The sequence below is a fragment of the Carlito syrichta genome, unplaced genomic scaffold (assembly GCF_000164805.1).
Source record: "Carlito syrichta isolate Samal-C Ts95f unplaced genomic scaffold, Tarsius_syrichta-2.0.1 Scaffold301936, whole genome shotgun sequence".
Lineage (NCBI taxonomy): Eukaryota > Metazoa > Chordata > Mammalia > Primates > Tarsiidae > Carlito > Carlito syrichta.
The window spans coordinates 248,317-272,820 of NW_007246032.1; the positions used below are offsets into that span (position 1 = coordinate 248,317).

Consider the following 24,504-nt stretch of genomic DNA (forward strand, 5'->3'; position numbering starts at 1 on the left):
CGGGGGCAGCTGAGACTCAGGCGCTGGGATTGAGACCCAGGGAGATGGTGGTGCACGGGGGGCTGGGGAAGTGAGAGGGGAGAAAGAAGCTTTACGTGGGGATGGAGGGCGAGGGGCGGGCAGAGAATGAAGCGTCCGGAGATGGGAAGTGTCATACAGGGGTCGGGGATGAGGAGCAGATCGAGGACCCTGGGAGTGAGGAGGGTCTTAGAAAGGGCAGCAGGTGAGGAGGCAGAGAGAGGTCTTGGAGGTGGGAGAGCCAGAGAAGGGTCTGGAGACCACAGGGGAAAAGCTAGAGGGTCTGGGGCCCTGGCAGAAGTGAAGCTAAGAGAGCTTGAAACCCGACCTTTAAAATTGTGTTTTCAGTCTATACCTGGCCGCCTAGACAGACGTAGCTAATTGGAGCCCTCTCTAGTGGTTGTGACTCTGGAACCCAGTAGGTAGGTGTGGCTGTTGTGTTCTACCCCAAACCTGCACTTCTGTCCTTATGCACCCTCATCCACTTGCCTACCTCCCTACTTTACCCTGTGATTCCCCTCGGATAATTCCACATTCAAGAATCTTCAACTCTTTTCTTTAATATCTTTGATCTGTTCCTTTCTTGGCAGGATTTTTGCAGAAGTCTCCACTTTTTAACTTCACCAACATGAACAAACACTGCAGTTGGTGTGTTCTGTTGAGCCCACTAACCTGCTTAAAAACGTTCATTGGTTACCATTGCCTGAAGAATTCAGTCCAAACACCTTAACCTGACAGTCAAGACCCTTTATAAACTAATTTTATGTACCCACCTACCTGGGTTGTTCAGGTTTCCCTGTTTCCTAGAAGGCCATCATTTGCTTTTTTATAAATATATATGCTGCTTTCACTGCTTAGAATATTCCTCTCCCTGTTCCCCATTCTCTGCTAACAGAACCACTCTTTCTTCAAGAACCTATTCAACTCTTACTTTGTTAAATTCCCTTAAACTGATTAAGTCGCCCCCCAAGCCCCAGCTCCCATAACTTCTCTTATGGTATTTGCCACATTCAATCATAATTGTGATTTTTTGTTTCTTCCTCTAGACTGTGAGCATCTCCAGGACAGCATCAGTGTCTCAGTCACCTCCATTTCCCCATTGCCCTGTTTAGAGCAGTAAACGCTTGATGTAAATTAAATTAGTAAATACTTGATGAATGTGTGAATAAAGACCATCCAGGGTAAGCTTTGCTGTACCAGGCTTGAAGACTGCCATTTCTGGTGGATTTCCAGGGGTGGGAGCTTTAGTCTTCTGCTGCCTGTCTGGGCTATCTGCTGGAAGCTGAGGCTGATTCATTGCCAATGGGAGTTTAAACCAGGGGTGGCAAATACATGAAATGTGTGCTGCCCCTGCCCCTGTCAGTGTCTCTGGCAGTCATGGACATTTGTTCATAGCACATAGTCACATGGTACTCAGAGCCCTCAACACAGCTACTCTAGGAAGCCACTTCCAGTTGATCGAAATTTGTTCCTTAAATGAAACCCGTTTGCTCTCTTTGGTTTAAGCACTTAAGTGTGAAGTCAGCCTGCTTTAAGCCATAGTTTGGACCATCAGCCATGTGGGCCTGACAGCCTTTGGGAGGTTCCAGTTTTTTGCCTTTGGAGTTCACAGACCAGTCTTGGCATTTCCCATGGAACTGAAGAACATCTTCTCTTCCCATCCTGCTATTAACTGAGTGGGCTTCTCATGTCCAGAATCCTACTACCCCAGGAGCCAACCTCTCAATTTTCCTGAGTAAAAGAATCCTCATTTTGATGACAGGTAGCACCTACCATGGCTTGGGTAATTGTACCCTTTTTAGGTCTTCCTGGATATTGGCAGGCACCTTTGAGACCTTTCAACTGACAGGTGGCAAAGTGACAGCCCATGCTGAGTGAAGTCCACCATCATGCTTCTTTAATCCTCGTGGTGTGTGAAACAGTTTTGAGTTCGTTGTCAACATTTAAGAATCCAGAGTTCTAGTTTCCTTTTGGAAAACTTGAAAGACCTGGAATACTCTGGAATTCTCCTGGGATTCCATAGTTAGCCACAGTCCCCACCTAGTCACTTCCCTCATTGACTCATGACATTGCTGGCCCCCTGTGACCATTTAAACTTGTAGTCATTGATTCTCGCTCCCCCCCCCCCCTTACTCTATTGCCATCATACCAATTGTGGAACCTGGGGAAACTATTTGGGTGGGTCAGACTAAGCTGCAGCCTAGATAATCAGCACAGGGGCTACATGACCTGTCCAAAGTCATACAGCTGATAAATGGCAGAGGTGGAGCTAGAACTCCATTCTGCTCACTCCTGCTTTGCTGTTCTTTCTACTCTCTCATACCATCTTCTTGGGAGTTTGGATGACTAGTAGACATAGAAGAGGCTATGGGAGGTGGTTAAGAAAAATGATTGGGGAAAATGAACCAGGTCTTAGATTCTAACTCCACCACTTTCTGGTTGTATAACATTAAGTGAATCTTCATAGAAGCTTAGTTTCCCTGTATGTAATTGAGGATATAGTGGAGCCATACCTTATGAAATAATCACACTCTGAAATCAGCACAGAGGGTGGACATCACATTTAGCCAAAAATCACAATCAGCTTGAAAATCCTTTGGTGGGGAGCCATTTCAGAAATCAACACACTGCCTTTCAGTAAGCTAATCCGTGCAGCCAGGTTTTCTTTCTTGAACATTAGATGAAAGAGTTAGTTAGCCTGTGTTAGGGACTGTGCTGTATGGAAGATGCTTCACTCACACTCAGTGGATAGAGAGGCTCGAGGGAACTAAGACCAACCTGGGCAATAGCAAAGTCATGGATGTCATCACCACCTGCTGACTCTGGAACAGACGCATAGTGAATTGCACTGGCTGCACTGTTTAATTATGCTCTTTCTGGTCTTTGTAGTGGAAGTTAGACTTTGGTGAGGTGCTGCTCGACACTAATGTTACGCCACTTGTTTACCTCGAAGGTTCTATGAGATTATGAATGTAGAGCATATAGCACTGTGCCTGGCACCTCGTGGGCACTCAATAAATGGGCACTGTAAGAACTTGCTGAGCCTAGTGTGGCCCAAATGTTCCTGGTGGTCTCAATACCGAGGAGTACCCTGTCCATTTTCCCTTGGTCGCTTCTGTATGAAGTCACCCTGCTACTAACTGATTGTGTTGACCTCTCTCTCCCAATGACAGGCTGCTATTCATCTTTCAGTCTAAGAAAGAAGTGGAACAGGTTGTGGTGATACATGGTCCCTGGGGCTTTCTGATTTCTCTTTGAAACTAACCATTGGGATTTTTCACATCTTTCCGGAAGAAAATACCTGTTTCCTGAGACTTTGGGCCTTGGGCCTGGTGGTACTGCTAGTTTTATTGGAGTGTTCCCTTTATGCAGGAGCACAAATGTCTTTGCTTGCTTACTGACTATATATATATATTTTTTGAGTTGGAGTCTCACTCTTTCACCCAGGCTGGAGGGCAGTGGCACGCTCCCAGCCACCACAGCCTTGACCTGCTGGGCTCAGGCGATCCTTCCCCCAAGACCTTCCAAGTAGCTGGAACTACAGGCATGTGCCACCATGCCCGGCTAATTTTTTTTGATTTCTTGTAGAGATGAGGTCTTGCCAAGTTTCCCAGGCTGGTCTCAAACCTGCGAACTCAGGCAGTCCTTTCACCTTGGCCTCCCAAATTGCTGAGATTATAGGCGTGAGCTACCACACCTAGCACTGACTATATCTTACTAGACTGTAATTTTTATGAAGGTAGGGACTGTCTGTCCCTGCTGCTGTTGGGTCTGTAGCTCCCAGACCAGTGTGGGTTCCAGAACAGTACCTATATATTAGGTACTCTATAAATGGTTGGTGAATTAGTCCCTGTGTGAGAAAGTGACAGAGATATATTTGGACTAGTGTAGCAGTAAAGCTATGGTTAAAAAAATAAATTTTCTGAAAGATTAATTCTTTAGCATAAAATCAATTATGGATCATCCATGTCCCATTAGGCTTTTGATGTACTATAGTTACCATTTTAATAAAAGGCAGTACAACTTTTTTTTTTTTTTTTTTTGAGTTGGAGTCTCACTCTGTCACCCAGACTGGAGTGCAGTGGCCGCTCCCAGCCACTGCAGCCTCGACCTAGTGGGCTCCGGCGATCCTTCCGCCTCAGCCTTCCGAGTAGCCAGAACTACAGGCATGCGCTACCACGCCCGGCTGATTTTTTGATTTATTGTAGAGATGAGGTCTCGCTGCCCAGGCGGGTCTCGAACCTGTGAGCTCAGGCAATCCACTCACCTCAGCCTCCCAAAGGCGTGGGATTACAGGCTGAGCCACCAAGCCCTGCTGCAGTACAACTTTTAATGGCCCTTTTACTTATCAGATACCGGGTTGGGCAGTATGGATACAGAAATGAGTAAGATACAGCACTGGCCCTGGTAATACTGTCTAAAGGATCCTTCAGATGTAAGAACAGGTAACTACAATAGTGTAGGATAACACCTATGTTAGAGGTAGGTAAGTACCAACTGCGTTGGAAATACAAGATTGGGGTGACAGTTCTTGGAGGGAGCATTGTGGCAGGACATGACAAGAGCATGTTAGGGAACTTATCAAAGGAGACGTGTTTGAGCAGAGCAGAAAGTTGCCAGGTAGCTATGAGTTGTGCTCTCAGTTACTTCCTAAGTATATGGAGGACTTTAGGGAAAGTCTTTATTTTTCATTACTCTTGCCTTGTTTTCTTTCAGTCCAGTCAGATTATCTAAAATGCAAAATATCATTCTTCTTCCATTCTCAATGCTGTGTCATTACCACTTGGAAGCAGTCAATAGTTTCCTTTGAGTGGTCTTTTTTTTTTAATGTCATCTAGACTTGTTGGGAATGACACAAAGAGCTCATTTTCAGTTGTCAGAGAGGCCGTCATCTTCCTGGGGGACACACATACATACACATATCCATGTAATACAATGTAGAAAATGATAAATGTCACAGAGAGATGGAAATAAAGAGGAGAAAGGAATTCTTTCTGGCATTAGCAGGAAGTTCATTTATTCTTTTCTTTCATCTAATTTGCACAGAGGGGGGATAATTGTAATCCTTGTTTCATGACATGCCATCATCATTAATTGATCATTCATGACTTTACTGTTTATTGAATGCTTCCTCCGTGTGCTGAGCACTGTGCTAGGTCCCTCAGGAAGCTAATGATCTAGCAGGTAAGATAGTTACAATGAAGGATGATAGGCTTATGGTAGAGAAAATATAAGTAGCTGAGAACAAATCTTATTTCAGGGCACAGGGAAGGCCACGTGGAAAAAGTGCAATACACCAGGGGACCCAAAAAACCCCAGCATTTATTTTTAAAATTGTGTGTTTATTCTTATGTGTTTAGACTTCAGTCACCTCAGAGTACTCTCTGATGCAATATGCCTATTGAGATGCTTTTTTGATGGCTCAGAACAATTTTTGACCTTGTCAATTTTGATGCCTTTTAATGCTTCTGCTGTTTGTTTCACCTCTTCCACATTTGGCAAAATGTTTCTCTTTGAGGACTTTTCCTTTTTAAATTAAATTTTTTATTTTAAAGATGTAGGGTACAATTCAGGATTAGGGATGCAAGTGGCTATCGTACAGGTAAAGTTTGGGCCTCTTTTTGGTCCCCACTTTGCCTGATTTGTGATCAGGTACCCTTATTGATGTTATGTGCCCCCCATCCTTTCCCTGGCAGTTTCTGGCTACTGCCAATCCCTTTCTTATAGTATTATGGTAAATGTTCAGAATCTGCTTATGAGTGAGAAGATGTGGTACTCAATTCTTTGTTTCTGTGTTAGATCACTGAGTATTATAGATTCTAAATCCATCAAAGTTGCTGTGAAATCCATACGTTCTTTATGGTTGCATAATATTCATCCAGAGAAACAAAAAAAAAGTTGCCCAGGGCAAGACTGGGTGAATAGGGAGGGTGGGGCATAGGAGTCATGCTGTTTTTTGGTTAAAACTGCTGAACACTCAGTGTGTTTTTGTGGTCAGGTGTGCTGGTATGTCACCCATCATGAAATGAGCAAATGCATTGACTGAATCGCCAAAAAAATTCACTGAAGCTGAATGCAGCCTCTCACAACAAAGATATCTGGTACACTGATGCCAATAGTTTCCTAGAACAATTACCTACTATAATTGGTAACAATTCCTCCAAAAGAATTCTGTTTTTTGGGGGGGAGGGGACATCCTCCATTGTAAACTGAGTTCTAGATAGGTGAAGAAAGGGAGGAGAACATTCCCAAAGGAGACCACAGCATGGGGGAAGGTTCAGAGGGCAGCACGCTTTAGGATCTGCAACCTGTGCTGCTGTAAGACAATGACTAGTGGAACATGGTAAAGAGATGAGGTTGGAGACTTGGGCAAGGTTTGTGCTTTATCCTGAGGGAAATGGAGATCACTGAAGGATGTTTAGCAAGGAAGTGATATAGTTAGTTTTTGATCTAGTTTGGTGCACACTAGATAAAGAATTAATGACCTTCCTGCTCATTCCAGAAGAATCCTTCCTCTTTATTTTCACCAGAGCCTGAAAAATCCTTGTGTAAAGAGTGGAGCAGGGGTTGGGTGAGGGGAGTAGAGGCAGGGATGTGTGATAGGAGGCTGATCAAGTGAGGCACATGATGATTCTTTGGACTGAAGTAGTGACATTGGAGATGGAGATGCCACGTGGACACAGCATGATGATGAATTGGATATGAGAGATTTTGGAGAGATGATGACCAGCTTTCTGGTGTGAGCTTCACAGAATGGGTAGCTTCAGGATGTGAAAAGTTTTGTAGGAGAAAGTGATGAATTCAGTTTTGACCCATTGAGTATGAGGTGCCTAGGGACAGTCAAGTGGGAATGTCATGAAAGGGTTTGAATTTTGGGGTCTGGAGTAGAGTTTTGGGAGTCATGTTTAGAGATGCTGAACAGTGCCAAATGAGTGGGATAACCAAGGGGAAGTGTAGAGTAAGAGAGGATTTGCAAGGAGAGCAACCTTAGAGGAATGCCACCCAAGCTTTAAGCTTCAGGAAGAAAGGTCTTCTTGAGGGGGTGACATTGGGAACCCAACTTGAGGGAAGGTTTTAGACTATAGACACATGTAGGAGTGGGGAAGGCTGCCCTGGGGTCAGATCATGGAGGTCAGAGATGCCAGGCTAAGGCGCTTAGGCATGTTCCAGAGGATTGAATTCTGTGTGTTTGCTGCTGGCTTTGGTACCACATTGTAATCTCACTTCCTGCCTGTGGGAAAGGGGCATAGGGGCATCTCTTAGCATCCCTGCTCCATGAAAAGGTGGGGGAAGGTATGGGGGAAGTGAGAAAAGGGAGGTTTCTGGGTCCTGTTGTTCACTCTCTGCCCTTTGTCTTTCTGCCTTCAGAGCCTTGGGGAGCATCCCCTCTTCTGGAGGATACATCCTAGGTGCAGGAAGACGTTGGACGAGGATAGCCCAGCTGAAGTGAGGCATCTGGGCTAGACCATGGCTGTGGCCCTGGAATCTCAGGCCCAGGCCTCTCTCCCAGCAGAGCCTGAAGAACTACTGATTGTGAAACTGGAGGAGGACTCATGGGGATCAGAATCCAAACCCCAGGAGAAGAAATGTGACCCTGTCCATGGCCCTGAGGCCTCTCGCCTGCGCTTCCGGCAGTTCCAGTACAGGGAGGCAGCTGGACCCCACGAGGCCTTCAGCCAGCTCTGGGCTCTCTGCTGTCGTTGGCTGAGGCCAGAGGTCCGCCTCAAAGAGCAGATCCTAGAGGTGCTGGTGCTGGAGCAGTTCCTGACCATCTTACCCAGGGAGGTCCGGGCATGGGTGCAGGCACACCGCCCTGAGAATGGTGAAGAGGCAGTGGCCCTGGTGGAGGATTGGCATCGAGAGGTCCAGGCTGCAGGACAGCAGGTGAGGCAGATGGCCTGTCCTCCAAGGAGTGGATCCGGCTAGGCAGTGGGGCTGTGACTAGCTTAATAATGGGCAAAATCACAGTAATATTAGCAACAATAATTATTGAGCAATGGACATTTATTGACCATGGCTCTATACCAGGCACTGTTCTAAGTGCTTTACATGCACTAACTCAATCTTGTCAACAATTTAATGAGATGATTCTGTTATCCTGATTTTACTAATGAGGAAACAGAGGCAGAGACAAGAATAGGTAATTTGCTCAAGGACACATAGCTACTAGATGATAGAGCCAGGATTTGAACTCGGGCATTCTGACTCTGAAGCCTTAATGCCTAACTACTGCTCCAAGCTGCCTCCCAGTATCAAAACCACAGTATGGTTAATTTGTATTGTGTTTTATACCAAATAAAACCATTTTACATATGTGATCTCTTTGGATGCTTATAGCAGTAGTATAGGTAGACAGAAACAATATTATGGTCGCTATTTTATAGATGAAACTAAGGCCTAAAAGTCATGTGGCCCACAAAGGCCACTCAGTAAGTGAACCAGAACCTAAACCCAGATCCTTAGGTTCCAGGGTTCTTTCCACTATGTGACAGACACCTCATCTGCAACCATGGGAATTAAAATACTTCTGAGCCTTGAGGCTCAAATGAGATATTAACTGACAATTTGTGAGCACTCACTGTATCACTCTTCTAGACTTTATATATATATTCCTCATCTAATCAACCCAGCAGTCCAATAGGCAGGTACTATCATCAGTGCCATTTTTCTTTTTTTTTTTCTTTTTTTGAGTTGGAGTCTCACTGTCACCCAGACTGGAGTGCAGCTCCCAGCCACTGCTGCCTCGACCTGCTGGGCTCTGGTGATCCTTCCGCCTCAGCCTTCCAAGTAGCTGGAACTACAGGCGCATGCTACTACGCCCGGCTAATTTTTTTGATTTATTGTAGAGATGAGATCTCACCTGGCCAGGTGGGTCTCGAACCCGGGGGCTCAGGCAATCCACTCACCTCAGCCTCCCAAAGGTGCGGGATTACAGGCTGAGCCACCGAGCCCGGCCAGTGCCATTTTTCAAATGAGTAAACAGAGACAGAGAGGTAAGTAACTTGTCTAAATTTATATAACTAAGTGATAGAGCTGAGGTAAGGGAAGTGAAAGTACCATGGATTTAACATTCACAATTGCAATAATTTGCAAATGACTCTGAAGGCCTAGGATATAACATATCATTTTGCTATTATACAAAGTTCTGTTTCAAAGCTGCTATATGTAGAATAGATTCTTTAGCTGGCTGTAGGTTAAGCCAGCCATCCAGAACCTTCATGTATATATAACTGTTGTTCTGCACTTGTTGTAGTCCATAACTCTTGTGATATTATACTTACCCACATTTTGTTGAGGGAAATTATAGGCTTGGGAACATATCCCTTGCAAATGGGCAGGGGTTTTCTGTACAGAAAGTACAGAGAGTGCCCATCTATTCTCCTCCCTAGGCCTCCTCCACTTCAATATCTCTACACCAGAGGTTATATTTATTATCACTGATGAACCTACATTGACACATTATTCTCACCCAAAGTCCATAGTTTACATTAGGGCTCACTCTTAGTGTTGTACATTATGTGGGTTGTGACGAATGAATACTGACATCTATTCATCATTATACCACGTGACACATAGAGTAGTTTCACTGTTCTATTATTTATTTATTTATTTTTACAGGGTGTTTTAAAAAATTTTTTTTAATTTTAAAATTGTGGGGTACAATTTAGGGTTAGGTATACAAATATTCATTGTGCAGGTACCCTTGTTGATGAGGTGTACCACCCCTTCCCCAAGCAGTTTCCCACTACTGCCAATCCCACCTCCCCGCCCCCCCACATCTCCACAGTTTCCCACTACTGTCATTCCTTTTCTTATGGTATTACAATAGTTGTTCAAGGTCCACTTATGAGTGAGAACATTTGATACCCAGTTCTTTGTTTCTATGAAAGATAGAAACAAAGTATTATAGACTCTGAGTCCATCCAGGTTGCTGCAAATGTCATGATTTTGTTCTTATTTATGGCTGTGTAATATTCCATTGTGTATATATACCACATTTAAAAAATCCAGTCCTCTTTTGATGGGCGGCACAGTTGGTTCCATGTTCTTGCTATTGTGAGCAATGCTGTGATAAACATACGTGTGCAGATATCTTTTCTTTTTTTTTTGAGTTGGAGTCTCACCCTGTCGCCCAGACTGGAGTGCAGTGGCTGCTCCCGGCCACTGCAACCTCGATCTGCTGGGCTCCGGCGATCCTTCTGCCTCAGCCTTTCAAGTAGCTGGAACTACAGGTGCGCCCTACCACGCCTGGCTAATTTTTTGATTTATTGTAGAGATGAGGTCTCGCCAAGTTGCCTAGGCAGGTCTCAAACCCACAGGCTCAGGCAATCCACTCACCTCAGCCTCCCAAAGCATGGGATTACAGGCTGAGCCACCAAGCCCGGCTCTGGTATCTTTTTTATAGAGTGGTTTGAGTTCTTCCAGGTATATTCCCAGTAGGAAGATTGCGGGATCATATGGAAGGTTGATTTTTAGAACTTTTAGGAATTACCATACTTTTCCACAGAGGCTGTACTAGTTTACACTCCCACCAACAGTGTAGAAGTGTTCCCTTTTCACCACATCCTCTCAAAACACCAAGTGCCCATGCCATAAGAGATAAGGTAGACAAGTGGGACCTTATCAAACCGACAAGCTTCTGCAAAGTGAAAGAAACCATCAAGAAAGCAGGGAGACTGGGGAAAAAATATTTGCCAGTTCTATGTTTGACAAAATCCTCTGGGATCTACAAGGAACTCAAGTGTGCTGAAAAGAAAAAAACAAACAGCCCCATTGCAAAGTGGGCAAAAGATATGAATAGATAGTTCTCAAAAGAAGGCATACGAGCAGCCAACAGGTACATGAAAAAATGTTCAGCCTCACTAGTCATCAAAGAAATGCAAATTAAAACTACACTGAGATGCCACCTAATTCCGGTCAGAATGACCATCATCGATAACTCAAAAAATAACAGATGCTGGAGTTTTACTGTTCTAAAAGTCTGCTGTGTTCTACCTATTCGTCCCTCCTTTTCCCTAACGCCTGGCAACCCCTGATCTTTTTTATGTCTCCATAGTTTTCCTTTTCCCAGAATTTAATATAGATGAAACCATACAGTATGTAGCCCTTTCAGACTGACTTCTTTTATAGTCATATGTATTTAAATTTCCTCTCTGTCTTTTCGTGGCTTTGTAGCTTATTTCTTTTTAGAGCTGAATAATAGTCCATTGTCTGAATGTGCCATAGTTATACACTCACCTACTACTGAAGGACATCTTGGTTGTGTCTAAGTTTTGGCAGATATATATAAAGCTGCTGTAATGTTCATGTGTCTGTACCATTTTGCATTTCCACCAGCAACGAATGGGAGTTTCTATTGCTCTATATCCTTGCCAGCATTTGATGATGTCGGTGTTTTAGATTTTGACCATTCTAATAGGTACATAGTGGAATTTATTTAAAAATAAAACTGCAGCTCCCTAAGGACATAAGATGCTAAGCATCTTTTCATATATTTACTTGCCATCTGTTTATTTTTTTGTTGAGGTGTCTGTTCAAGTCTTTTGCCCATTTAAAAAAATTAGGTTTTTTATTTTCCTGGTGTTGAGTTTTAAGAGTTGTTTCTATATATTTGATAATAGTTTGTTAAATGTGTCTTTTGCAAATATTTTCTTCTATTCTGTGGCCTGTCTTTTCATTCTTTGACAGTACCTTTCATAGAGCAAAGGTTTTAAATTTTAATGATGTCCAACTTATCAATTATTTCATTTATTAATTGTGCCTTTGGGTTTATATCTAAAAAGTAATTGCCATTCTTAAGGGTGTCTTGGTTTTCTCTATATTATCTCTAGATGTTTTATGATCTTGCATTTTGCATTAGAATCTATGAATCATTTTGAGTTAATTTTTGTGAAGGGTATAGGGTCATTGTTTAGATTCTTTCTTTCTTTTTTTTTACATGTGGATATCCAGTTTCAGCACAAAATAACTTACTCGGATTTTGATTGGGACTGCATTGAATCTATAGATCAAATTGGGAAGAACTAGCATTTTAACAATAGTGAGTCTTCCTATCCAATGAACATGGAAGATCTCTTCATTTACTTAGTTCTCTGATATCTTTGATCAGAGTTTAGTGGTTTTTCCCATGTAGCTCTTGTACATATTTTGTTAGATTTTTGTCTTAGTATTTCAATTTTTTTGGATGAGAATGTAAATGGTATTGTGCTTCTAGTTTCAAATTCTACTTGTTCACTGCTGGTATATTGGAAAGCAGTAAACTTTTGTGTATTAATCTTGTATCCTGCAACTTTGCCATAATCCATTATTAACTCCTAGAGTTTTTTTGTTAATTCTTTTAGATTTTCTCCATAGACAGTTATGTCATCTATGAACAAAGAGTTTTATTTCTTCCTTCCTGATCTGTGCACCTTTTATTTTCTTTTCTTATCTTATTACATTAGCCTGGACTTCTAGTATGCTGTTGAGAAGGAATAGTGAGAAGGGACATCTTTGCCATATTTCTGATCTTAGTTTGAAAGGTTTTTTTCTCACCATTAAGTAGGATGTTAGCTGTAGGTTTTTTATAGGTAGTCTTTATGAAGTTGAGGAAGTTTTCCTCTATTCCTAGTTTTTTGAGAATTTTTGTCATGAATTACTGTTGAATTTTGTCAAAAGCTTTTTCTGTATCTGTTGATATCACATATAGATCATGTGAGATATTTCTTTTTAGCCTGTTGATGTGGTGGATTATGTTCATTGATTTTCAGATGTTGAACCAGACTTGTATACCTGGGATAAATCCCACTTGGTTTTGGTATATAATTTTTATTATTTTTTTTAAAGCAGGATTTATTGAGAGGACAGAAAAGCTCCCACAGTGGGAAGGGACCCTGGGGGGTTACCTGGTATATGATTCTTTTTGTACATTGTTAGATTTGATTTGTTGATTTTTTTGAGGATTTGTATGTTTATAAGGGATATTGATCTGTAGTTTTCTTTTATTTGGTAATGTCTTTGGTTTTGGTGTTAGGGTAATGCTGGCCTCATAGAATGAGTAAGGAAATATTCCCTCTGCTTTTATATTCTTGAGGACACTATAGAGAATTGGTATAATTTCTTCCTTAAATGTTTGGTAGCATTCACCAGTGAACCTGTTTGAGCCTGGCGCTTTCTATTTTGGAAGGTTACTAAATTATTGATTCAATTTTTTAATACATATAGGCCTATTTAGAGTGTTTGTTTCTTCTTGTGTAAGTTTCAGCAGATTGTAACCTTTTCATTTAGGTTATCAAATGTGTGTTGGTTTCTAGCTTAATTCCATTATGGTCTAAAAGTGGACAGACACGGCATGATTTCTATTCTTTTAATTAAGGTATGTTTTATGGCTCAGAATATAGTCTGTCTTGGTGAATGAAGTTTCCATATGTGAGCTTGGGAAGAATATATATTCTGCTCTTGTTGGATGAAGTACTTTATAGATGCCAATTATGTCTAGTTGATTGTTGGTGCTATTGAGTTCAGCTGTGTTCTTACTGATTTTCTGTCTGGTAGATCTGCCCATTTCTGATAGAAGGGTGTTAAAATCTTCAACTATAATAGTGGAATAACCTAGTTCTTTTTACAGTTAGGTCAGTTTTTACCTCACATGTTTTTATATTCTTTGTTGTCTGATGCATTAAGATTGCAATATGAGTGTAATCCTTATATATGTTAAGGATTGTTGTCTCTTCTTGGAGTAATACCCTGGATCACTGTGTAATGCCCCTCTTTATCCATGGTAACTTTCCTTGTTCTGAAGTCTGCTGTGTCTGAAATTAATATAGCTACTCCTACTTTCTTTTGATTAGTATTAGCTTGCTACTTTTGTTTTATTTTTGAGTTAGAATGCCTCGTTATTTATCTATCGTCTGTTTTAAGATGAGGTGTACTTTCTAAATAGCACATATTTTTATTTCATTTTAAAACTCCATCTGTAATTCTTTGTCCCTCCTTTTTATAATTTTATTTTGAAGATATCTTTACCTTTCAGCAGATATTTAGAGCAATTAGATTTAGTTATAGTTATATATTTTTTTCTGTTTTTATGCCTCTTTTTGCCTTTTTTATGTACAACTTGTAAACTTTTATCTTTTTTATAACCTAGTAGTGGGAAACTATGGGCGGGGGAGGGAGATGGGATTAACGGTAGTAAATATCTGTCTGGGGACGGGAAAACACCTCTTATCAACAAGGGTGCCTGAACAAAACATATTTGTATACCTAACCCTTAACTGTACCCTACAATATCATAATAAAAACTATTGATTATAAAAAAATTAAAAAGTAAACAACCTATTTTTGGTGATTATGGATTATTTTTAAATGTCACAAAAATTTGGCATAATTTATCTCTTTATGAATCAAAAATGTTTTAACAATGGCAGCCTTGGATTGAAACACTTGGATAGCTGCCCTTGAACAGACAATACTCATTTGGTGGTGTAAAATGCTGGTCTGTTTATTGAAGTCAGTCTGATGGTTTTCTCATCATAGTTGATGCCACCTTTGGATCTTTTTTTATTTTTTTAAATCAGAGTCTCACTCTGTCACCCAGGCTAGAGTGCAGTGGCATGCTCATGACCACTGCATCCTCGAACAGCTGGGCTCAGGCAATCCTTCCACCTAGTCCTCCAAGTAGCTGGAACCACAGGTGTGCGGCACCATGCCCAGCTAATTTCTTAAAATTTATTGTAGAGATGAGGTCTTGCCAAGTTGCTTAGACTGGTCTCGAACCCATGGGCTCAGGCAATCTTCTCCCCTTGGCCTTCCAAAGTGCTAGGATTATAGGTGTGAGTCATCATGCTCTGCTGACCTTTGGATCTTAAAAGAGCCTGTTAACCTCTGGACCACAGTTGTACACAAAATAACAGTTTCTGACCTACAGAGGGAGTCTTATTGAATTGATGATTGGGAATTTTGGCCATCTATGTGTAGGAACTGCAATTCCGTGCAGAAGAGACCAGGTCCTTAAAGGCAGTGCAAGAATCTCAGAGCTTCCAACTGGAACCAGTGGATCCCTGGCCTGAGAGAGAATCCCAAAAGCAGTGGGTGAAGAATACATTCCCTGACCTTCCCAATCATCTAAATGCCAATATGGCACCACAGCCTTTGAAACAGAGTGGTGAGTACCAAGAATCTGGGAACATCAGGGAATGAAACCCTTCTCCCTCGGGAGAGAGGGTTGGGAGGTAAGAAAGGGTGCATGGGGAGGAGGGATGTGCAGAATTGAAGGAAAGGAATAGAATAGTATCTGATGGTTTCACTGAGAAGTAGGGTAAGTAAGCATCGTCAAAGAGTCTGAAGCTCCTATCCACGCCGCATGCCCCACTGTTGCTTGAGTCCTGTAGCAGGTACAGGCTGGGACTGGGGTGGGTACTGATCACAGGAGGCCGGGGCCAGCACCTCCCACATGGCACATGACTACACACTCTAGAAAGGAAGTAAAAGGAGAAGTCTGCATTGGCCACAGAGACAGTCCCGGTATGATCTAAGTATGACTTTTGGAAAGCTGGATTTTAGAGGGATGTGTTTTTTTGGGAACCAGAGCTTGGGTTTCAGAGCCTTTTTTTTCCCCTCAGCTGTTCTCACTCCCCGAGTTCCTACTCTCCCAAAGATGGAGAGCGCTGGAGATTGGGAGGTGACAGCTGAGTCCCAGGTAAGCCTCTACTTGTTCTTCCTTTCCTGTTGTTACTGCTCCCCTGTTTTTGCCTCCAGTGCTCCTTTTCTCTCCATGGCCTCCTGTCAGCACACTAAGGTCCAAGGTATTAGGCTTTGCCTTGTGTCCCTCAGTGTGCTGGGCTTCTCTTGATCACACTGCTCCTTTTGATGCTAGCTTCACACGTGGTATAGCTGTATTCCCATTTCCTGGGACCTGGTAGGGTTTACAGGCTATTTCAAGGGTCAGTGACATTTGAGGTCCTTCTTCTTGGCATCTTACAGGAAGCCCTGGGCCCTGGCAAACATGCTGACACAGAGTTCTGCAGGGACCCTCCAGGAGATGACTGTGGGAACAGTGTGTATCTCGGTAAGGAAACATGCCCTCTGAAGGTGATATTGTTATTGTTTGGGTACACTTAGTTCCCAAACAGAGTTTCACCACTCCTTTAGGAATCATGACTCTGCAGTCTCTGGAATTTCAGGGTTAGAAAGAAGACTTGCTGTTTGCAGCCAGCAGTGTGATGATAGGGGTGGAGTCAGCCTGGGGAGGATGGCTGGATGACTTCTGAGAACCTGCTATCTTGGGGCCTTTCTCTTCCTCACCCCCAGTACATTCACCCCAGTCCAGAGGCTGGCTCTGTCTGCTGTCCCAGAAGTCAATCTTTCGAGTACTCAATGAAACAGGTCTCAGGGGCAGATTCAAGTGAACTAAGCCCATGAGACCAATGTACTAAAGTCAATGAGAAATAAATATCACAGAGCCCCAAATTCTTGAAGCCCATGTGACCAGCACAGACTCCTTTCTCTGTGGGCCCACCTGTGTGGGAAGCCACATAATTATCAGACTTTTCCCTGTGGAACCTGAGCTCACCATGAGGGGAGTTAGACACTCAAATGGGGTAAGGTAGAAGAGACTATGATAGGTGTGACTTAGGGTGAGGGTAGATACTAAAACTTGCTAACTACTTGCTTGACAGTGGAACCTTTTTTGACACATGATATCTAGAGGAAATAATGTTCAAGGGAGCAGACTTTGGGAAGTGCTGACCTAGATTATCCTTACGCCTCTTTTAGCTCTAAACTCTTTCATCTAGTCTTCTTCAAATATTTATTTTAATTAAAGCCTTCCTATTTTGTTAGGTCTGGGAGCTGTTGGGACAGCAGTCCTTTAAACATAGCAGACTGTTTTAAAAATAAGGAAATTAATTTTCTTACATTATGGAAGTCCAGAGAGGACATGCTTCAACCACAGTACAGATTAGCTCCATAATTTTCTAATGGACCTTTGTTCTTTCTTTCTCTCTGCTGTGCTCAGTGTTAGCTTCATACTAAGGCTGTTTTGTCTCATGGTCTCAAGATAGATGACAGTGGCAATGGAGGCCTAACAAGTAGAGACACACACACACACACACACACACACACACACACACACACACACACACGCACACAAACCTTTCCTCCAGCCGTGGAATTTGGTCTCATTGGGTCCATTTAGGTTTGTGCCCATCTGTGGCCCACTGACAATCACTCTTTTATATGATGTTTCGTAATAACAAAACAAATGAATGAGGCAAAGACGTCATCTAACATTTCTGGTATAAGGGTTCTATTACCTCTAGTTCCCTCTCCCCATCCTTACAGATATTTAAAGATATTAACATGGGAATTTCTCATCAGCCTCTTGCAAGGAAAGGATATAAGTTTCAGGAGCATATTGGAAAACACTCTGCTCAACAGGCCATTTCTACTTAGTTATTTCTCTTCTTCTTTTTGTATAGGAGTTCCAGTTCTAAAATCAAGTATCACTTCCCAGAGAGAGCAAGGAACAGAATTTTGGGATCTAAGTCTTATAAATTCTGGGAAAAGGAACACCGCAGATTACAGCGTGGATAATGAGCAAACAAAACCAGCTCAGGCATTGGCTTGGAGGGATTCAAGGGCCTGGGAAGAACAGTACCAATGGGATGTGGAGGACATGAAGGTGTCAGGTGTTCACTGGGGCTATGAGGAGACCAAGACTTTTCTGGCCATTTTGAGTGAGTCTCCTTTCTCTGAAAAGCTCCGGACTTGTCACCAGAACCGCCAGGTATACCGGGCCATTGCAGAGCGTCTAAGGGCAAGGGGCTTCCTGCGAACACTGGAGCAGTGTCGTTATAGGGTCAAAAACCTCCTACGGAATTATCGGAAAGCCAAAAGCAGCCATCCACCAGGGACCTGCCCCTTCTATGAGGAACTGGAGGCCCTGGTGAGGGCTCGGACAGCCATCAGAGCCACAGAAAGCGCAGGAGACACTGTGGCACTCCCCAGGCTTGGGGACAGTGACGCAGAGATGGATGAGCAGGAGGATGGAGGCTGGGAACTTGAGGAAACAGCAGAAGACTGCAGTGGTGCTGGCCTGGTCACTGATGAATCTGCTCAGGGACCCAGGATTGCAGGGGGCCCAACTCTGTTCCAGAGTCGTATTGGTAAGAACACGCGGGTTTGATCAGATTCAGATTCCAGCCCTCTACCAGCCAGGTTGCTGTTCCTTGAGGTCAGGGCACAAATTGCGAGTCTAGATTGATGCTACCAGAGTAAGAAACTATGCTCCTTAGGTCATCCTTAGACTCCTACCCTCTTCTCCCATGACCAAATCTCCTCACACAAGTCTTCTTAGTTACAAAAGCAAACACTTGTAAAGCCAGAAGGGACCTCAAAGAGCAAATCCAATATTTACCAAAGTCTGTCATTGGTAGTATGGAGATGATCATAGGTGTTACATGAATGAACTTTTTATTCTTACACTTATTTATTTCTCTTAATGTGTATGAACACATCAACCTGGGTTTTACAGATAGTAAATTTAGGTACAGAAAGATAATGAGTGAAATATTGAATAGATAGAGCAGGAATCGTGATAACATGGACTTGGACAATCAATGTGTGGGCTACATCTAGTCATTGTAAAGGTGCAAACACTGAAATCCGAGAGAGGCATCTTATCTAAAGACTCACAGAGCTGAGCCTGTGGCTCCTGCCTGCCAGTTTTAAGTGGTTTTCCCTCCTCCATGCTGCCTCCCTGGGCTGTATCACTTACCTGCAGAGAAACTGAGACTAAACGACCTCCTTTTCATTCTTCCATGAAGGAGGAAGGGGTGTCCTTAGTTGGACTCTATTGGAGGAATTCTCATATTCCATATCTTGTTTAAAAGAAAATTTATAAAGTAAATAGAGGATATATATTGAATGGATATAGGGAGAATCTCATGAATCCCAATTATAGGCTTTTCCTGGAACCAAACTGAAGCCAGGGACTGAGGCATTATGATTGACATAATATGGCCACCTAATTCCTCCTCTTTCAACCAAGACTTGAAATGTTAATGGAATCTCTTAGAAGGGATTGGGGGTGGGAAGCTCTGGCTGACTTTCTTAGCTCACCCCTGATAAGCAAGGGGATATTTTCCAGGCACCTGGTTAGTTTCTAAGATGCCTATGCTCTAGGCATTTAGAAGGGCAGATGACCCCAGTCCCTGATGACCTGGGCAAATCTCATTAAGTCTCACACCTCTGAACTCTTCACTCCTGACAGCAGGTGTGCACTGGGGCTACGAGGAGACCAAGGCCTTCCTGGCGATTCTCAGTGAGTCCCCATTCTCTGAAAAGCTTCGCACCTGTCACCAGAACAGCCAGGTGTACCGGGCCATTGCAGAGCGGCTGTGTGCACTGGGCTTCCTGCGGACACTGGAGCAGTGTCGCTACAGATTCAAAAACCTCCTTCGAAGCTACCGGAAAGCTAAGAGCAGCCACCCGCCAGGGACATGCCTCTTCTATGAGGAGCTAGACTCACTGATGAGGGCTCGGTCTGCAGTCATGGCCATGGGGACTGTCAGGGAGGCTTCAGGTCTCCCTCAGTCTGGCCAGAGCAATACCGAGGCTGATGACCAGGAAGCTTGGGATGAGATGGCAGATGAAGATGCCATCAAACCTCCAACTCTATGTCCTAAAGCCCCAGACACGGGTAAGCCTGGAGTAATTGGATGTTCATAAAACCCACAGGCATGTGGAAAGAGTGAGGAAGCCAGGCTCATTATCTTTGTCTCTTAACTAAAAGAATGAGGTTAAATAGGAAAAAGGATTTGTGCTTTCCCCAGATTATCTGTGTCTAGTTTAGTGTAAACCCCCAAATCAGTCAGTCAGTCATTCTGGCTTTTACTAGGATACATCTGGGCATTTGTAGAGTTCAGTCTTGAGTGACACCAGATGTGACACCTCCTGAATGTACTAGAAGGAGGAAGTATTCAATATTGAAGAGTGAGATAGGAGAAGTTGACTGGGGAAACTGGCTGGCTGTGGCTGCTTGGGCTGAGCCCCATGGCTCACTTGCAGGGGGTCATGGGGAGGTTACTTGGGGAGGGTCCATTCTTCAGCTTTGCAGGTCAGAAACACACATCTGCACCAAAACGTGATTGATTGCATGTTAGTCACATTTACAAGATGTGAGATACAAGATACAAATTCATGTTAGCCAGATTCATAAGACATAAGATACACAAACGTATGTGAATATTAATGAATGAAGAAAAACTGCATTTCTGTCTACTTTTTAGGTTTTGAGCTGAGGCATGAGGATGAAGACCAGATTTCAGAGCAGGACATTTTTGAGGATTTACCTGGAACTTTATCAAAATGTACTACAGAGGCTGTTTGCCGACCTCTTGATTGGGGAGAAGACAGTGAAAATGAAAATGAAGGTGAAGGGCAATGGGGAAATCCCCCACAGGAACAGTGGGAAGAAAGTTCTTCTGAAGAGGACTTAGAAAAACTTATTGACCATCAAGGCCTGTACCTTGTGGAGAAGCCCTATAAGTGTGGCACATGTTTGAAAAGCTTCAGTCGGAGCTCCCACTTCATTGCCCACCAGCGGATTCACACAGGTGAGAAGCCCTACAAATGTCTTGAATGTGGAAAAAGCTTTAGTGACTGCTCTAACCTCAATACCCATCCGAGAATTCACACTGGAGAGAAGCCCTACAAATGCCTTGAATATGGGAAAAGCTTTAGCCACCACTCTAATCTCGTCACCCACCAGAAAACCCACATGGGGGAAAAGCCCTATAAATGTAGGGAATGTTGGAAAAACTTCAACCAGAGCTCAAACCTTCTGAAACTTCAGAGAATCCACATGGGTGGAAAACCTGACCAAAGTAGTGAACCTGGGGAAAACTTTGGCCAAAGTCCATTTTTTGGTGCTCACTGGAGGAATTCTTTAGAGGAGACATCTCCTGAAAAGCATCAAAGTATCAGTCAGAACTTGAATTCTCCTGGACCACAGAAACTTTATCAGTGTTCTGAATGTGGAAGAAGCTTCTCTAAGAGCTCTGCCCTCATTAGTCACCAAAGAATCCATACGGGAGAGAAACCTTATGAATGTGCTGAATGTGGGAAAAACTTTAGTAAGAGCTCCACCCTGGCCAATCACCAGCGGACCCACACTGGTGAGAAGCCGTATAAGTGTATGGACTGTGGGAAGTGCTTCAGTGAGCGGTCCAAACTCATCACACACCAGAGGGTGCACACAGGAGAGAAACCCTACAAATGCCTCGAGTGTGGAAAGTTCTTTCGTGACCGTTCTAACCTCATTACTCACCAGAGAATTCACACAGGAGAGAAGCCGTATAAGTGCAGAGAGTGTGGGAAATGCTTTAACCAGAGCTCCAGTCTTATCATTCACCAGAGAATCCACACTGGGGAGAAACCTTACAAGTGCACGGAGTGTGGCAAAGACTTCAACAATAGCTCCCACTTCAGTGCCCACCGCAGAACCCACAAAGGAGGGAAAGCATCATAGGAGACAGCTGCCTCCACCCATGACAAAAGAGATACATGTATATATCTTATATTATAAGATGTATGCTAGAGATAAACTTTCCAATTTTCAAGCTTGGTGTGTACCCAGGGATGTTACCTTGGTATAATCCAGGTAACTTGAAAGTGAATTACAAGTACTAAGGATCCAGATTTGAAGGCACTCTTCTTAAGTGTAATTTGTTTTTCTCCTGTAAAAAACCCACACATAATCCTCAGACTGTCCTTGTATTTGCTGTCATGCAAGAGCTTTGTCAATATTTGAGCCAAACTGTTTAGGGGTTTAGAGTTAAATCAGTGTCCCTGAGCAGTCATCCCAAACTCGCTGTGTTTTCACCATCCATGTGTACACACACCCCATTGGCAGTGCTTCTCATGTGTTCTCTGTCAGGGCCTATCTAACTTCAAGGAAGAAGTTTGAGACTCTGTGGTGAGAGAGGGGCTGGCCTAGAGCAGGTCACCATGATCTGAGAGAGTAGGAACAGCAATTACATCATTACAAACTTATTAATAATAGCAACGATAGCCAGTGTTTATTGAGCAGTTGCTCTTTGGCAAGCTCTGAGCTAAGCACTTTATATACATCATCTCATTTAATTCTCACAACAGCCCCAGGGGATAAGTACTAACTTTCCATCTCCCAGGAGAAAACAGGCTTGAGAAAGTTAAGTAACCTGCATCAGCCACACGTCTGAGAATGGGAGAGGCAGGATTCAAGCAGATCTGTCTGCAGAGTCTGGGGTGTTCTTCATGTTATACTGAATTCCCTTTTGCGTTAGGACAGGTAACTAGATGCCAGGATTGCAAAGACTACATTTCTTGTTATAATTGCATTATGAATTTTCCTCTTAACAAATAGGAAAACTGAGAGTCCCTAAAGATTAAAGGACGTGGGATATTCAGAATCACTGTAGTGCTTTGAGCAAGGCTGAGCTACTGTCAAAGCACTTGATGTGAGTTACCATCTTTTCAATAATATGTTGAGAGATATGGGTGTGTCGAGGTTGGGAAAAATATGTGAGCAAAGTGAGTTTTCTTCCAATAAGATACTGCTTTGGCTGTGGAAATCGGGTTGAAGAGTTTCCCTTTTCTCAGGAGTCAGTCTCGCTTACTACACGTGGCTGATCATAGGCTAAACTTTAGAGGAACCTGGGGTTGCCACCATTGCTTGTTCCTCCCTACATGTTTGCCTCTCTGCCCCCTTCTGGTGTGGCAGAAGCTTTGTCCCTGGTCCCCATGCCAAGACTGAGGTGGAGGAGTGGTAGAAAGCGTTGGTGTATGAGAGAGGGCTTTGAACACTTCTGCGTTCCAGGTTCATGGCACAGTTTTATCCTGAGTCTTGTCTCAGGCCTACCCATTACTTTCCATACGCTGGCCCTTAAGACTCACCTCCCACACAGGCTGATTCAAAAAGGTTCATATAGGATGGTTTTCTGGTTGCAGCACTTTGACCTCCAGAGTTTCTCTGTGGAAGCTTAAAAATTACCTAGGACTTTGGTTTCCATAGGATTTTAAAGAAAAAGCCCTCTTCCGACATCCCCTTTTGGCAATGGGTTGCCATTCATACCCTGCTTGTTTCATGAACATGGAAGTTACCTATCAGATGATGGATATGATGCAGCCTAGAAGAACAAAATTTTCTGTCACATCTGAGGAAGTCTGTGGAGAGATTTACTGCTCCCGCAGAATGAGGTCACTCCTTAACCCCTTCCTCTGCTTCAGATACTCCCTTCCTAAGAACCAGCCCCCCCAGGATCACTGTCAGCTCCTTCCTAGTTTACCTTTCCTGGCTGACAGGGCAGGGGTCATGGGAGGAACCCTGGATCAAAATTAGCAGATGTCATAACTATGACAGTATGACACTGTAGAAACATGAACTGAGAGGAAGGATCCCCAGGAAGATGGAGTTCCAGAGAAAGGCAATGTGGTGCAATAAAGACTCAGGGTGGCATGAATGGGAGGTGGGGCATGGTGAGAACTGATATTAGAGGGGTGTGGGTGAGGACCAAGAGGGCCTCATGTATGAGTGGAGTTTGGACGCCAGGCTCAGGGCCATTTGTTCATGTGCTTTGTCGAAATCTAACAGCGGGATGGAACTTGGATATGCTGCTATTAGGACAACATGTTTGGATGCTGTTGAGATATTCCAGCTGATAAGTTAGGGCCTGAACTGGATCTGTGGTTACTCTGAAGAGGAGGGGGTGAATTGAAGAGGTCTCAGAATCAAGGACAGCAAGGGAAAGAATGTCTTTGCTTTTGGTAACTGGGTAGAGCATGTCATCCTTCAGAACTGGGAACGTGGGGTGGATGCAGAGAGTGCAGGAGATGGTTAGTTTGGCTTGGGATAAATTGATCTTGAGGTACCTAATGGAAATCCAGGTGACAATATGCCTGTGGCTTTCTGGGCCTGAAGCCAGGGGAGAGGTTAGAACTAAAGCATCATCTGCATATGCGTTGTAGTTAAACACATGAGAAAGGGCGTATTTCAAAGTCAGGGAAGTACTGGGTCTAGGGCAGAACTACCTGAGAAGCACCAACATGGAGAGGAAGATGCCCCTTAAAGGAGATCTAGACCCCCCACCCCACTACCATTTTTGGGAGCCTGTCTCCCTTGTTGCTGACATCTAAATTCTCAGTGCAGCTCTGAGCTTTCTGGTGCCTTCACTGTGGAACAAGCAAAGCTGTGTGTGGAAGTGAGATGGCAGCCCTACCCCCCGTGGGTGCTACCCTTTCTCCTGGTCTTGGTAGTGTGCGCATGTTTCATATCTTTAGTGAGCATGTCTTTTTTGAGCAACTATTATCACAATTGTCTCATAATTCTTTTTTTTTTTTTTTTTGAGTTGGAGTCTCACTCAGTCGCCCAGACTGGACTGCAATGGCCGCTCCCAGCCACTGCAGCCCCAACCTGCTGGGCTCCGGCGATCCTTCCGCCTCAGCCTTCCAAATAGCTGGAACTACAGG

At 43.5% G+C, this 24,504-nt stretch overlaps 1 protein-coding gene across 2 annotated transcripts in view; it reads left to right on the forward strand.

Moving 5' to 3' along the window:
* Positions 1 to 22,448, forward strand: part of ZSCAN20 (zinc finger and SCAN domain containing 20) — a 25,167-nt gene extending 2,719 nt beyond the window's left edge. The window contains exons 2-8 of one of the 2 annotated variants that reach the window (XM_008055737.2): positions 7,387 to 7,902; positions 14,974 to 15,160; positions 15,618 to 15,694; positions 15,979 to 16,063; positions 17,475 to 18,161; positions 19,268 to 19,696; positions 20,286 to 22,448. In XM_008055737.2, the coding sequence (XP_008053928.1) occupies positions 7,486 to 7,902; positions 14,974 to 15,160; positions 15,618 to 15,694; positions 15,979 to 16,063; positions 17,475 to 18,161; positions 19,268 to 19,696; positions 20,286 to 21,526 (3,123 nt within the window). In that variant the 5' untranslated portion in view covers positions 7,387 to 7,485 and the 3' untranslated portion in view covers positions 21,527 to 22,448. The remainder of the gene's footprint in view (positions 1 to 7,386; positions 7,903 to 14,973; positions 15,161 to 15,617; positions 15,695 to 15,978; positions 16,064 to 17,474; positions 18,162 to 19,267; positions 19,697 to 20,285) is intronic. The other variant, XM_008055738.2, reaches the window with a different exon arrangement.
* The last annotated feature ends 2,056 nt before the right edge of the window (positions 22,449 to 24,504 follow it).